Genomic DNA, 15290 nt, shown 5'->3' with positions numbered 1-15290 from the left:
GTAAAGACTGTTTCACATCCAGGTGGACAAATAACCACACGAACTTATTAATTACAGAGACACGTGTTTAAAGGATGACATTTTAAAGAGCTTTAAGAGAATAATATTAAAGACTCGGGAACATTTGTAACTCACCTAAAATATCTCAAACTGGGTCTAATGACGATCGTGTTTATGAATCTAATTAATTCATTAAAAAGGATAAAAATCACTTACTTTCATGTGCGATATAAAAGAGGAAACGGTGATTTATGATCGAGTTTATTTGTCATTTATTTTTGCTACGTCATCATCAGGCGACACATGCGTCGGTGCTGCCCGGGTGAGCTGCTCGTCTCCTGACACGGTCGGTAGGTCAGAGTCTGTAGCTGCCAGATAATTAGCAACTGGGCTAATGAAGCTAGTTCATATGGTTGAGGTGAACGTGGGGACTGTTTAAAGTCAGGAACGGCATAGGCTCTGTTTTGTGCTGTCGTGGTTGAGGGCTAAAGGAGAGCTAGCTTCATGCTAACAGGTGAATATATGAAAACAAGAATCAGAAATAAAAAGTACAGGAAGTTATATAAATTTGTATACATTGAACTTACTGTTAATATATTACAGTCAGTTGTGTGTCTGTTTGTTAATGCCATGTGTTGAAAACAGCCCTGTGTAGGTTTTTTTAGCGACATCACTGACTGTGATAGATGGGGACACTGCACCACTAACTCTACTGGGAGCAGCGGTCCCGGGGCTCCAGACTCCCAGGGGCCCCTTAACGTGCTCGCCTCATCGCGTGTCAAATGGATTATGTCATTTCATTATTTTCAGATTTGTGAGGGAATCTGCACCACAATGGTACAACCTCAACAGAGCCAAGTACCCTGATGTTAATGGAGCCTGACTCCCTTAAAGATAGATAGATAGACAGATAGATAGGATGTCAAGGGCATTGCACGTAGAGCCAAGTTGCAATAAAATAGAAACGAAGGATTAAAACAACCCCAAATAGAATGTAATAAACATAAAATGTACTAAAAAGTGTAAATACTCCCTAAGTAAATGCAGCACAAGAAAGTACTAGAATACAGGTGTATTAAAACGTTTTTTTCATAACACCACCTTCAATTTTGATAAGAAACAGAAGATACATTAGTATTAGCAGGGTTCGTCATGCCATTAAATTGAATGTCCTTTCTCCTGCAGGCACATGCTGTTTTCCTCGGAAATTGATCCCAGATGACGGCCTCCACTCGCAGGACGGTGCTGGCACTGTACATGCGGGTGTTTCGTATCGCCCGAACGTGGCAGAGTGAAGTTAGAAGTGACACAGAATCGGAGAGAAAATACATACTTCAGGAGGCCCGCACTCTGTTCAGACAGAACCAGCAGGTGTGGACAACAATACTCTACAACAAATTATATATATATATATATGTGTGTGTGTATGTGTGTGTGCCTGACCAATTCTTTCTTCCGTGTGCTTCTTTTCAGCTCCAAGATCAAGAGTCAGTGACGAGGTGTATAGAGGAATGTGAAGCAAGGATAGAAATAGGTGAGAGTGGAGGAGAGGAGCCACAAGTCTTCCTCAGATCACTCTGGGCTAAGCTTTAGTGTTTTGGTCACAGAGTGGCTGTTAGAGTTCATCTGAAAGTCTTCACCCGAGTAAACAAACCCTGACCTGATTGTCTCAACGTTGCTGACAACAGAGAAGACAGAAAAAGCAGCACTATCAGCATTAGCAGAGTTTATAGTGTCAACAGTTCAGTGAAATATAAACAGGCTCTAATAACTCGTGCAAATGAGATCTGCTATGTTTGCATAACAATGTTATTGTTTTTAACTTCTGCAGAGGAGGTGATGATGACTGATGATGATGATGTCTGTTTGTAATATTAGGAGACAACTACTGGATAGACCACAAAATCTGGTGGGAGGATCCACTGTGGGTCAGGGAAGAACCCATTCAATTTTGTTATGGGTCCGATAGGTGGATGATACAGGAATTTTTCTTTATTGTCTTAAACATTTTAAAATGTTCACTATTTTCCATGGGAATAATTCTTATGTGCAATTTGGTGGAGGCTGATTGACTTTAAGGGAACTTTTGGGACTTCCTACTGACATTCTAGTTTGAGATAATAAGACAGTTTTACACTCATGCTCATTATTTTAGATAATGGATGCTCTGATTTGACTACAGGGAAACTTCAATGAATTATAAATATGTTCTGTCCTTGCAAGGAGTAAATAAAACTGATGAAAGCCTAAAAATCATCACTACAAAGTGAATAAGACACTTTGGGTTTGGCCCTGCAGGACTGTAGGATTTACACTGAAAGAGTACAACAGTATATTTTCAAGGTTTAATATGATGTTGACAAGATGTTTTTCTTCACAGGTCTCCATTACAGGAACCCATATCCAAGGGCTGTAAGTTACTTTTTGTCACATCCAACATTATTCCGGTCTGTTTAGTTTACTGTGCTGTTGATAGATTTCATTAAATATTTCTATTGTTTGAATCTTCCTGTAGACCTACTTGCCACCAATGGGACTTGCAACTCAGAAGGGCAGGAAGCTGCGAGCGCAACAGCGCCTGAGGAAGCAGGCCAAGCCAATTTATTTGCAGTCACATGACGACACCTGATGCTTGATTTCGAAGATCCTCGCGGGAGTTCAATTTACCAAGGACAGGAGACAAGGGTGCAGTCACAAGCCGGAGGATCACAAGCTCTCATTGATGCATGAACACTTGTCATTCAGGGGAAAAAGCCATGTTTCGTTGTCTTTTTTTTTTTGTTTTATTCTGTAGACCTCGTAAACAAGGCTGCGTGGTCAGTGTGCTGTCACCTGTAATATAAATTCAAATTGTATATTTAATTTATTTTTTGTGGTAATAAACACTATATTAAATAGAAGAATACAGAGATGTACACTGGTGTTTAAATGGTTTGTCAACAGATATGTTAAAGTACAGTTCCATATTCTAGTAATAAATGTGAATATTTATATGACAAATTCTTGAAGTGTCTCTGTAAGATCTTTGGGACAAACTCATGATTAACGCTGAAAGTAGCATCGAAGGAACATCATGACGTTTTGCAGGGGGTGGGGGGGAAGATGTTGTTACCTATGATGTTTGGATTCTGCACTAAAGAGCAGACTGCTTAGGGAAATGGATCATGTCTGTAGTGCACACGGACTACTTTCTAAAATAGTAATGCTTTGTGAATGCAGAAGAAACTGCCGCGTTTCACTTCAAATAGAGCGACAACTGAAAAATACAAACAATTTCAGAATCACAAGTAGTGTTGAGTGATGAAATGTGTTGACACATGAGCTTGCACCATAATCACATGGTGTCAGAAAACATACTTCAATTTAGGGCTGGGCACCAAAGTCTGGCATTAAATAAGCCTTAAGGTGAAGATACGCAATAACTGATCAGCTTTATCCTTACTGTCTTTTCTCCTATGCTGTGTCACACTCCCCTCTGCTGGAAGATACTAGTACCTGATCCTATTTTACACATTTCACAACTAAGCCACCATATCAGCAACCTTGACTTGAGATGATCTCAGTGGGGGAAACATTCACAGTTCACTATTCTCTGGTGATATATATCACTGAGCTATAACTCACAGTGTAGACTTCTAGATCAGATCCTTTTCATTTCTCACTCTGGACTGAATCACCTTCAGCCATATGATGGAGCTGAACACAGAAGTTGGTGTACATGTTTCACTGAGTGGGCTGCACTTGACTCCAACCTCAGATGTCTGCAGGCTGTGTTGTCTTCTGCTGTGGGAAATCCTGGTGTGATGAAGTGAGCTTGTTTTAAAGAGGCATTTTCTAGGATTAAACTAAACAGTCAAATGTATAGTATGAAAGACTTTTATCTCAGCTAAATTCTCGAAAACAATCTTAACAATCTTTATCCACCAGGGGTCACCCTATGCCTGGCACTGAAGCCGTAAATACACTAGTTCAGTGAGTTCACCATGACTGGATTTACCAGTGTGAGTGGACCACAGGCTTTGCTCTGCATTTGAGGTGACATTAAAAACAATACAAACTTGAAAAAGACAGCCCTTGATCGGGACTGAATACAAGTGAATCATCATTATTGAACCTTTAACCTGAATCAAGCAACAATTACAAATCATTTCCACTTCTCTGGTTTGTTTTCTGAGGACTGACTCACGGTCATTTCCACTTCAGATGTAAATATTTGTCTGCCGCACAGTAAATACACTCAGTGAAAGTGTGTGGGGTTGTTGCTGCTCTCTCTGGAGATGACATCACCTCAGTGATAAATGACTGTCGTCACTGTAATTGACCACTGATGGGTGATGATCAGCAGCAGCAGCAGCTGAGTAGTGACTCACTCACTTAGACTCCACATTTTTCACTGGAAAGATATTTAATTTAAAAAACTGATTTTGGTACATATGTACAGTGTTTAGACAGATGACAGTACATGTCTCCAAATGTGATGAGCAACGGACAATGATTCACTTGCACCTCTTGCACATTTAGATCAACAAAATAAACATTTGAGCACTATCAACAAATAAAGTTTTGGTAGACTGTGACTAGCATTACTAATTTGCATTTAGTGCTGCATAGAAAAAATGTAAGCATGCTGGCATCATCGTTGTGACAATATCAACTTGCTAAAATGCGCACAACTATGTATTCTGTTCACCTTGCCCCCCCCCTTCGTTAAGAACCAAAGCAAGCAAACAGTTGTTAATTAGCGTGCTATCGTTACCATTAAAAGCATTTTGCATGTTGACATAAGCATTGACCTCAGTGTATGTGACACCTTTTCACATGAACTTTTTCATCCCTTATTCCCCCTTGTCTTCTATATAACAAAGGCTGTCTCTGTGGAAAAAGCAACAGTAGCGACGGTGGAGAGGTTGTTAGACAAAGTGTCGACGCCGGCTGTATTATATGAATGTGAAATTGGACAGCTCATGAACATGATCCCAATCTTAGGTTTCAATGTTGTGGCTGTTTGAGCAGATCTAATTGGCAGCATAGTAGCAGGATGTGGACAGTGTTGTCCGTCCAATCTTTGGGCTTTTATAATTATAACACATAATATGTATAGACAAAGATTTCAAGTTTCAGGGTTTTCTACGAAGACTCTTTGTGTAAGAAAATAGCAAAGAAATTACGACACTATCTAACTGAACACTAATAGATCTATTGTCCATGTTTCTCTTCGGTTCTGTGTATGGTCATGTCTTTGTAGCTGAGGTCCACCCCGGGGACCTTGAATGCCATTGCATCTATTCTATGGAAAGAACACACCTTTTAGTCAGGTGGGTTATTGAAGAGTAATTCACCTCATAAGATGTACACACAATGTAGTTATTCCTTACTGCTGCAGTGAGCTAATCTCCCCACAGGGCCTGTTAGTTTCATTCTATCTTTCAAGTGTCCCTCATATAGATGCACTGTATTTTACAGGTGAGTTTCCTCTCTGGGGCATTTCCTCTCCTTTCCCTGGCCAAATAGTGACTCAAAACAGTCAGTAGGTGGATACTCAGAAGTCCGTTGAAAAAAGTTTCTTTTAACTATAAACTTCATTTATGTCTTTATAATTATTTCTACTTAATTGAAATTTTTATTTCTAGGGAGATTTGCTTTCCACACTTTTAACAAGCCTGTCACTGAATGTAAATTAAATAAATATGCAAAAATTGGGTCTCAGTTTGTTTTATAACCTATTACAAACTGAATGTCATTTCTGGCCAAACACGACAAGTGGCTATTGGTTGATTTCCCTGTCTGTAAATAAGCTTTCAGGATAAAAGTCTAGGTGACCTATTTTTGCCACTAATGACATGCAGCGAAAACTGGATCATGGGACAAAAACAGGTTCTATCTAAAGGTTGTCTGGTGCACATATAGGTATTTAGAGATTCACCTGAGAGCAGTGCCATTATGGAAATGATAAATAAGCTTCAGTGCAGATGGAATACAGCAGCTCCAGAAAGAGGAGAGTGATCCATCATGCGGCCCCCTTGCTCTGTGTGCATTATTTAGGGGGTTTCGGAGCAACCCTGGGGGAAATATGGTGGAAGAAACAGTGGGAGACAGGAAACAAAGGGAGAGGAATAGGGGTAAAGAATAATGTAAGAGTTAGACACGTGATGTTGTACTTAAGGAGCTACAATAAGTAAATTAGATGCTTATAAACAAGGAAAGTCTCCTCGTCTTACTTGGTCGAGTTGCCTTAATGCCCTGATCACGTATCAGCTGACCTGCCAACACTTGAACCAGCATTAAATAAATATCAAGCTTGTTTTCACTTTACAATGCAGTCAAAACACACAAGAGGATAAAACAAATTAAAATGCTACTGCAATGGCGTGTCATTTCTGACGAGTCATCACTGGAAAAATGGAAATACATTGTTTTATATTCTATTCTAGTCTCCTGAAGTTACTTCCAACATTGTCACAGCCATAGCATCACAGCCCTTCCTGCTACAACCTACAAACCAAACGGTATTCAATGCTTCCTAATGCAAAATACACAAGTGTAGCTCTTTGTGGCCCATTTGATTTAAATAACTGTTCGGTCTTGATTAGACTGGTGCTCCTGTGATTCAGTTAGAAGCAATCATCCTAATCACAGTCATGGTATATATTCATTCAAAAGGCAATCAGCCCTTTTCTGAAGCCTCCGAGATTCGGATACATCTCAGCAGGCTGATTTGTTTGATATATTTTCATATCTTAACTCATCACACGTATACATCCACGGTGCTGCCAGTGCAAGTTCCAACACACATTATGGCTTTTCGCAAACGCGTGCAAACTATTTTGATACTATTCAAAACATAACGAAGACAAGTCAGCACACACTTCCACAGTTGTTCCTCCTTATGTTCATCAGTGCATTTTAAGCACTAAGCAGTAACATGTGTAGGTGCATTTCAAAAAACAGTGTTTATAAAGGGCAGTAACAGAAACATCAAGATATATCAGGATAAGATTTGATATCTTCATTCAAAGTTATATTTGGACCAACACAATATATTCTCTCGTGACTAAGCAGCCCCTTTGTGTTGCCTCAGACATTTCTCATCTCCAGCTCTGTTGCTCACTACCTTCCCACTCACTCTTTGTCGTTCTCTTGGCTTTTGTTTGGACGATAGTTTAACATTGTCTCAGCTTGCAGAGCAGCGAGAGTAGAGGAGGAGGCCTGAGGTGTGTGCGAGTCGACTCGAGTCGTGTAGTGACTATTGCTGCATGCCTGCAGTGTGGAGAGCACAGACAAGTGCTGATGCATGCTTGGTTAAGCCCTGTCCACTGGGACACTGCACTGAAACTGTGTGAAGTGTATGCAAGTGTGTCTGGGAGTCAGTGTTAGGTCAAGGGCGATGGGCTGTCGATTAGCTCATGAAGAACAAAACTGAGCACCAAAGATATCAATCGTTTTTTAAACCTTTAAGAGGATACAGTGGAAAGCTGTCTCACTTTTGTCCTCTGGGTTCTTACACGTTATCTTTTATCAGCAACTTATACACCGGAGCAGAGCATATGTCACTGAATGGCTTTATAAACTGAGGACTACTAGTTGCTGAGAGTCATAATTGTGGCCAGCACAGCGAGCGGAGAGTGGTTTATACTATTTGCCAACCAGGGTCATGTGCCGACAAATGTGAGCCAGTGCTGTGTACAGGTGTTTAACAAGGAGTGGATGTGCTGAAGTCCAACTCCAGTGTTGGGTCACAGGGCGACTGTTCCTGGGTAACTCGAAGAAGCCATCAAATATTTAGCTGGCCTCTTTTTCATGATCATGGAATGTAAACAAACATATTATCTGTGTGATTGACACGGAATCTTTTGCCCTGGCACGGCGGTCAAAGCCTAGACAGCTCTTTGGAGTCAAACGAAAAGATGGCCACCGGGGAGGATTTGTCATTTAATTAACTTTTGCAAAATTTGATCAGACGGGAAGGAATCTGACATGACCGCATGCAGGCACACTTTGAAGAATGGATTATGTTAGTGAGCAAACTGGTGTCCTTTAATATTACTGTGCAGAGATAAAAGAGTCTCTGTTTCAGTGCTGCACCTTTCGGTCTGCATGCAGCTGCTGTTGTTTTTAGGGCAATCCTACCTGCTGAAAAATCGACCTTCATTTTGAATTTTCTGATTCATCATTCTCTCCAGGCATTCTTCCTTATTTAAACACACGAGAGATGTTACTGCAGGGAAGATGCATTTGCATAAGGCAACGCTTTCGTGAAAGAACGTTAAAGTGATCAAACACAATAATTGTTTCTTATAATCGTAGTGGCTGCATGAAGGTGGATGGAAAACTCATTAGAAAGGGGCAGATGAATAATGGAGGAGGGTGTGTTGGTGTTGTGCTAGCTTAGTTTACATCTTCGCTGGATGGAGAGCTGTTGTGGCTCCTCGGGGCGGGGGGGGGGGGGGAGGAGGAGGAGGCAGAGGCTAGCAGGCAGAGAGCCAGAGTGTATCAGAGCTGCACAGTGAAAGTGAGGAGACGGCCTCACTCAAAGGCCGGGGCCAGCACCAACCTAATCAGACAAAAAGGGAAAAACGGTTAGCCAGCCAGACAGCAAGCTGCAGGGATGCGTGGCAACCATGACCACCGGCAGTCGTCATAGGAGACTCACACGCACGCACAAAGTAGAACATGGGTGTGCAGGGCCTCCCGAAATGTGATAGGCTGCTTGATTATGCACGTTCAATGACCGTTTTGATCCTCGAACGACACGTGTTGTCTAATTCCACTGTGTGTGAGCTGCATTTGTCCCTCTGCTCCAATTGCAATGAGGAAAGTTTTTCGTCACTGCTGTGAAGCAACGAATGCCTCTGTTTGCAGCAGTTATTGATAATTTAGGGAAGGCTTCGGGCAGAGGACATTTAGTAGTCGAGTGCTCCGTGAAAGTACGTGCACAGCCATGTGGGGGAAAGTGACAACTGAAGCCGATTGGTTGTAGGTGGCTGTAGGTGCTGGGTTTCAGGTGACCAGTGTTGCATGGTCTGTGTGGTAACCAGAGCTGGAATCTCCTCAGGAGAATAAAGAGTCCATGCTCCATCTGGATCAGTCCGATATGTTCAGCGTCCAGAATGGGAAATGACAGGCGGATACAGATGGAAAGATTGTTACACAATCAGGCATTAAAACAGGAACATGAATGGGCGGATCAGATGCATTCTCAAGCACACTAAGTTAATGCCTGTTAGTGTACTGTGAAGCTCAGTATAGTGGCTTCTTCTTTCTTCGCCACACCTCTTCCTCTAAAGGTGTCTAGAGGCAACTGCAAGTGAAAATGAATATTCACAGGTCTCAATGTGTGATCTTTGACACATCCTTTACATATGCCTTGTTACGAGGGATAAGGCATATGCTTTCTATGTAAATTTCTCTCTCTATATATACATCGCTATTTATCTATATCTCTCTATATTTATCTATCTGTTACACGTACAAAAACTTTTCATACCGTCGTTCCCACGTTAAATGTCTTCTTAGATGTAAATGGTCTTCTCTGTGTGCAGTGGATGAATCCATAGCACACAGAGAAGAGGGACAGCAGGAGCAAACCTGGACAAAGACTGTGTGAGAGCGGCGGTTCACCCGGGGTTCTGGCTGGTTTAGAACCGGTGCTGCCGCTGCAGGTATAACCCGGTTCAGGGACAATGCACTCCGAGTGGCAGATGATTCATTTTGAGAGTGATTGTGCAGCGTCGAGCGAGCAGACAAAGAGAGCGTGGTGGAGAAAACACTCACTGTGAGTAGGAAGACTAACAATTCACAGCACGGCATTTAAATCACGATCAGATTCATCCCCATTGCAGCGTTAACGTATTATGTAGATTCATTAAAATTATATAATTTTGAAGCTTTTGAAAAGACCATTATTAGCCACATCATAACATATAGCTGGGTTTGTGATAACATGACAAAACCTGAGCATGGAATTTAAAGTAGGACAAAAATGAGGGTTTTGCTGGTGGCGTGAATTAGCACTGATGTAATGATTTGTACTTAATATGAAAAGGCACATATCACAGCAGATGTGTCCATCCTATTTAAAATCGTTGATACTTGGTGTCATGAATCCATAAAATTGTAAAGCATCTTAAACTGTCACAAATAGAGAAATCTGCCAAACAAATTAATTTCTGGACCTTGTTCTGAAACCTCCTGCCATGGCCTGAATTGTTTTGTGAGTGAGCAGTTGAAAATCCACTTACTGCACTTCAGCACTTACTGCTGTCTTTTTTCTTCTTTTTTTTCTTCATTTTATTGTTACCACAGTTGAATTTCAGTTAAATATCTGAAGAATTAAAAAAATGAGTTTCTCAGAGTGAAGTTTTTAAACTGGACATTTGCATGTGTGGGCAGGTCAGCGGTGATCCCTCCTGTCACTTCACGTCACTCTTCAGACTTTTAGCTGTCTGAGGAGACATGTCCTCCTCCCGACCTGAAGGTCACCGCTTGGTTTAAATTGCATAAAAGGATTTCTTAAAATAAATACATGAATAAATTATCAAAGTTTGAATCAATGTTCCATCTTAATTTTAAGAAACATATTCGTTGATTTATTGCTGTGGTCTTTCATAGAGACAGATTTATACCGATATTAGGAAAAAAACGTATCACTATCAAACCCAAATGACAAACAAATATAATTGAACCATGATTTTAAAGTTGATTCGTAAATAAAATAAAAAGAAAACACAAATTCATAAACTATATTTGATAGGATATTATCGGCCATCTTTTCCATCATCCCCAGAATCACTTGTCAATTAGATTAGCCGAATACATCTCGTCCTGTGCACCAGATGATTTCTTTGTAAAGCCTTTTATTAACCGCAGCAAATCAGACATTAATTGATATTGAAATGTCATAAATTATTACTTAAGAGTCGGTGTATGGCCTCACAAATCCAGCCAGTCCACGCAGGTCAAACAGACACCAGGATGACCTAGATACTAAAAATAATACTGGCTGCAGTTAATAAGTTAAGTAATAATATTAGAAAGCTTGATTGGATAGAAATGGACAAGAGCTGGAGAAGAAGAGGACTAATCTTGTTCAGCAGCCGTGAGCCTGATCACACATCCATACACAGCATTAATGAAGTTTACACCCGTTCAGCTAAAAAGTGTTGAAATGACAAAAAGTACATTTGATTAGATTACACAATGAGAGCCATAATGATCAAACAACCAGAGCAGATAATAGGATCCATAGCAAATGTTGGTATTCCAAGAGTTCTATCATTCACATCTTTCAGATCAGAATTTAAACTGAAGTTGAACTGTGGTGACCTTTTCTTAACTGTCAGACAGAAACACATCATCAGTGGTACAGGTAGAACATAACATGCATTTTGATGATATGTCTGTCTGCAACAGCATTGAGCCACTGGCTCAGGTAACCAGCATCCATTAAAAGACAACAGGCGTCAAGGAAGCAGATGGCAAACGTGGGCAATCTGTAATAAAAAGAACAAGATAAAACTGTGAATGATAACCTGTGTTTTTCAACAGGTCTTTGGCATATATTTGAATCTATCAATCTTTCCTGGATTGTTCTCATCCAGAACGCTGCTGCCTCACGAACACCAAGAAGGTCTAGCACATTACATTGGTTCCTCAAACCACTGCTCCAGCTTCCTTCATATCAAAGAATGGATTTTAAAATCCTTTTACTCGTTTATAAAGCACTCAAAAGTCTCGGGCCTGAATGCATTTGTTATTTCCTTGTACGCTACAAGCTATTCAGATCGCTAAAGTCAACAAGGACATGTCTACTAAAGCCTGAAACATGCTTCTGCGACTGCGTCTGCGTCTTTTCACGCCGCTGTGGCGCAAGACTCGTTTTCATTCATGCTTCCCCAACCGTTGCGCGTCTTACAAAGCAATTCCGCGCCAGAACACTAGGCGGAGTAATGCTTTTTGTCGAGACGACCTTAGAGACGCCTTCTTTCTTCTTCGTCGATTGTTTATTTACATAGCCACTGCGGCTCCTCGTAGCCTTTTTCTGGCGGACAAATCCGCCAGTCAGTGACAGGTTATACAAGTGATCATACTATCGGATATCTTCTGCCAAGTGCTCTTCTATTTGGTCCATATTCGTTCTTCTAAATCTTCCGTGATTTCTGCCGGTATTATGGGGCATGAAACCGGAAATGTAGCTCCAGAAGGGATGTAGAGCAGACCAATCACAGCCTTGCGGGCTGAGTGAGCTTGCGGAGCTTTGCCGTAAATTTTAGAAAAGGGGGTCGACACCCGTCAGCACGTAAGGAGGGATACATAAGCACGTAAGGGACCCGGAAGGGCTCTTGCGCTTACGGGCCCGTGAAAACGCAGAAGCATGTTTCAGGCTTAAGTGTTCCCCGAATCCAAACCAGATAAAGTGAAGTAGCTTTTAGTTTCTATGTATCTGAGACCTAATAATACTGTCAGGTCATTTGAGTTTACTGTAGCTTTCAAATATATTAGATATGTAACATCTTTATCTTTGTCAGATTTATTGTCTTTTAAATGCAATCTTTACATTTCAATTTATTTGTTTCCTTTTATATTCTAAGCATCTTTAAAGCACCTAATCTGAGTCTGAACAGTGCTATAGAAATAAACCTGCTTTGACAGTGCAGTGGTTACTTTCCTGGACAGTTGCCTGCTCAGCAACACTGAGGTGTATGAAAGCACAGAGCACTCCATCATTCCTCAGGGAGGATACAAGAACAAACAAAAAGTGACGCAGTATTTTAGATTAAAAACGAAGACGACACAGTGAAGGGTTGATTGCCCAGCATGACGCAAAACCAGAGCCCCTCAATGACTTCATCCAACCAGGGGCAGATGATTGTGACAAGCTGTCATCAGTGGTTTCCACCAGTTTGCAGATTTTATCAGCAACACTCTGGCAAAAAATCTAAATAGGTGATCCAAAAGATAACACTATGCGTACTTTTCTTCAGGATTAAGCTGCACGATCGTTTATGCAGGAGATCACACAATTAAAAGATATTTGCCAAACATTGTATATAAAGATGAACGACCTGATTGCCCCTGAAAAGCGAAGCCAAAGCGTCTTGATCGCCACCTGGTGGCTGGCTGCCGTATAGATTATAAATCCTGACTCGTCCCTGTTGCTGGATAGGAAATGGACCAAAGTCAATGAGTACCGTCAAAGTACATTTTCTCAAACATGGTTTGTCTCATTGTGGGTATCACACTGGTGTTGGGTCAACTGTTCATTTTCTTTTAAAGTTTGGTTTTAATTTGTTATTTGATGCTATAAATACAGGCTGAAACCTCTTTATGGATTGAGTCACAATTGGTTGAGCATGTGTGTCAGCACGACCTTGCTACCTCAGCTCCATCGCCCGATCACTAGAAAGACTCTGGATCTAAAGCGACAACATTCCAGAGTTTATATCAGGTATTTAGGAGCCACGTCATTCATCTTTATGCAGAGACAGTGGTATTTGCATGGTGTTTCAGATATACAATACCATGAATCTTTCTTTCTTCCCAAATCCTTCTATAAACTCTGCAGAACAGGGTCTGTCAGGACAGAGCATTAACCTCCACTGTGGGCGTTGATAAACCTTTTACATCATTCGGATGAATAGACCACCAAGTCGCGATAATTATGCATTCTCTTAAAGGTCATATGGTGAAAAGTGAGGAAAGGTACTGTGTCTCATTAGAATTCCCAACTCACCGTGGACATGCCGTTCTCTATTGTAACCAAAGGTACCGGTGTTGAAGCAATAATTGCTCTTTCCAGAGTGCTACAGTTCAGTTGTGTGTGATTAGAGCCGCCGTCCCACTCCTGCAGATCATCTTAACACAGCTCCAATTACACAGGAGATGATTAGCTGTTCCCTGTAGAAATACACGGGACCCAGACAGACAAATGATCTACAAAACAATTATGTCTCCAATATTTATGAGAGGAAATAGATGAAATGAGTGATTCTGTTTCTAACCCTAAACAATCAGTTTATAATAAATTCAGACACTATCAATGGGTTATCATACTGTTAAAAGAAATCTTGTGTTAAAAATGTATTACAATATCGATACAAAACTGTTGTAGTGAAACTGAGCAAAGAACTAAAATAAGCAAAGACTGTATGTAAAGATGGACGACATGATGGCTCACTACCCATTAGCTCCCACCATTGAGTGAGCATCAGTAGCTGTCAGGTTTCAGTAAAGTTCACACCTATGCAGAGGGAAATCCATCACAGATGTGTTAAAGCTACCAAACTACAGACACAGCCTCAAGAGACCATGATGCAATGCAACTAAACAACATATTGTGCTCAGTAAGCGGTGCTACTCTCAGCTTTTCTCAGCTGAATTTCTCACTCCAGTGCATTTGGTTGTGCACTCTGCCAGCTGAACATATGTAAGCCTCGGCTGAATGCAGCGAGTTCACAGCCAGTCACAAGAGACACTCTGAGAGATTAGGGATAACCGGAACTGGAGACAAAGAAGACATGGTTGAGAAAAAAGTGGCAAAATTAAAGATATAAATGACAACACAAAGATCTTAGAAAAGAAAAAGAAATACTGGAATTCAGATGTTCCAATTATCATCATTGATCATTCTGTTGATACAAACAAATACAAGACGATGCACTTGACTGCAATGTAAAAAGTCTGAAGCTGGTGTCAGTATGATGTAAATCTTTACTCCTGAGATGTCCAGGAGAGAGAGCAGTCTGGGGTGACTGTTGGGAAAAGGCCGCACGTCCTGGGAATGTCATCGCTCTGTTGGTGGCCCGTCCTGGAGACTCACCCTGACACCAGTTCAGCACAGCCAGCACAGGCCCAGACACTAAGCCGGGATGACAGCACCGTACACCGTCGGCTCTCCTTGGAAGGCATTGCTCTTACCTTACTATGCCCTTAAAACTGCCCTGTCTTGGTTCAAAAAAGTTTTGCGTGATAAAACTTTTAGTCTAGAGTTTTTACTTTTTTTCCCACTTTGGTCTCTTCATGGAAAGTGTTGGTGTAGGTACACAACGCATCCGAATATCGAAATGGCTGGTGAGAAAATGGAAGTCAGTTCAAGAAACAACTGGAATGGCCCAGACCTCTGCCAAGTCTGAGCAATCCTTCAAATCATAAATTATAGTTCAAGAAAGTTAAACAAATTCCTGGATCATGACCCTTAATCTGAATCTGCACTTAAATGTAACGGGTTCTTCCCCGGGCACAGCCCTCATCTCTCCGCAAAGTTTGATGGAAATCAGGTTAGTAGTTTTGCATAA

General features: G+C 41.1%; 1 protein-coding gene across 1 annotated transcript; it reads left to right on the top strand.

Moving 5' to 3' along the window:
• The first annotated feature begins 254 nt into the window (after positions 1 to 254).
• Positions 255 to 3002, top strand: lyrm1 (LYR motif containing 1). The gene is made up of 5 exons (XM_062414327.1): positions 255 to 350; positions 1186 to 1371; positions 1474 to 1534; positions 2381 to 2412; positions 2516 to 3002. Exons 2-5 carry the CDS (start codon positions 1219 to 1221, stop codon positions 2627 to 2629), a joined length of 360 nt encoding a protein of 119 aa, XP_062270311.1. The 5' UTR covers positions 255 to 350; positions 1186 to 1218; the 3' UTR covers positions 2630 to 3002.
• Positions 3003 to 15290: the final 12288 nt, after the last annotated feature.

Source organism: Platichthys flesus, chromosome 20 (genome assembly GCF_949316205.1).
Source record: "Platichthys flesus chromosome 20, fPlaFle2.1, whole genome shotgun sequence".
NCBI lineage: Eukaryota > Metazoa > Chordata > Actinopteri > Pleuronectiformes > Pleuronectidae > Platichthys > Platichthys flesus.
This window is presented reverse-complemented; position numbering and strand designations above follow the sequence as displayed.

What these genes read in the sequence shown, in the direction of transcription:
- lyrm1 (XM_062414327.1), top strand. Translation starts at nt 1,219, where the DNA reads ATGACGGCCTCCACTCGCAGGACGGTGCTGGCACTGTACATGCGGGTG. An exon ending in TGTTCAGACAGAACCAGCAG is followed by an intron (nt 1,372 to 1,473) that starts GTGTGGACAACA and finishes GCTTCTTTTCAG; the next exon opens with CTCCAAGATCAAGAGTCAGT. An exon ending in TGAAGCAAGGATAGAAATAG is followed by an intron (nt 1,535 to 2,380) that starts GTGAGAGTGGAG and finishes TTTTCTTCACAG; the next exon opens with GTCTCCATTACAGGAACCCA.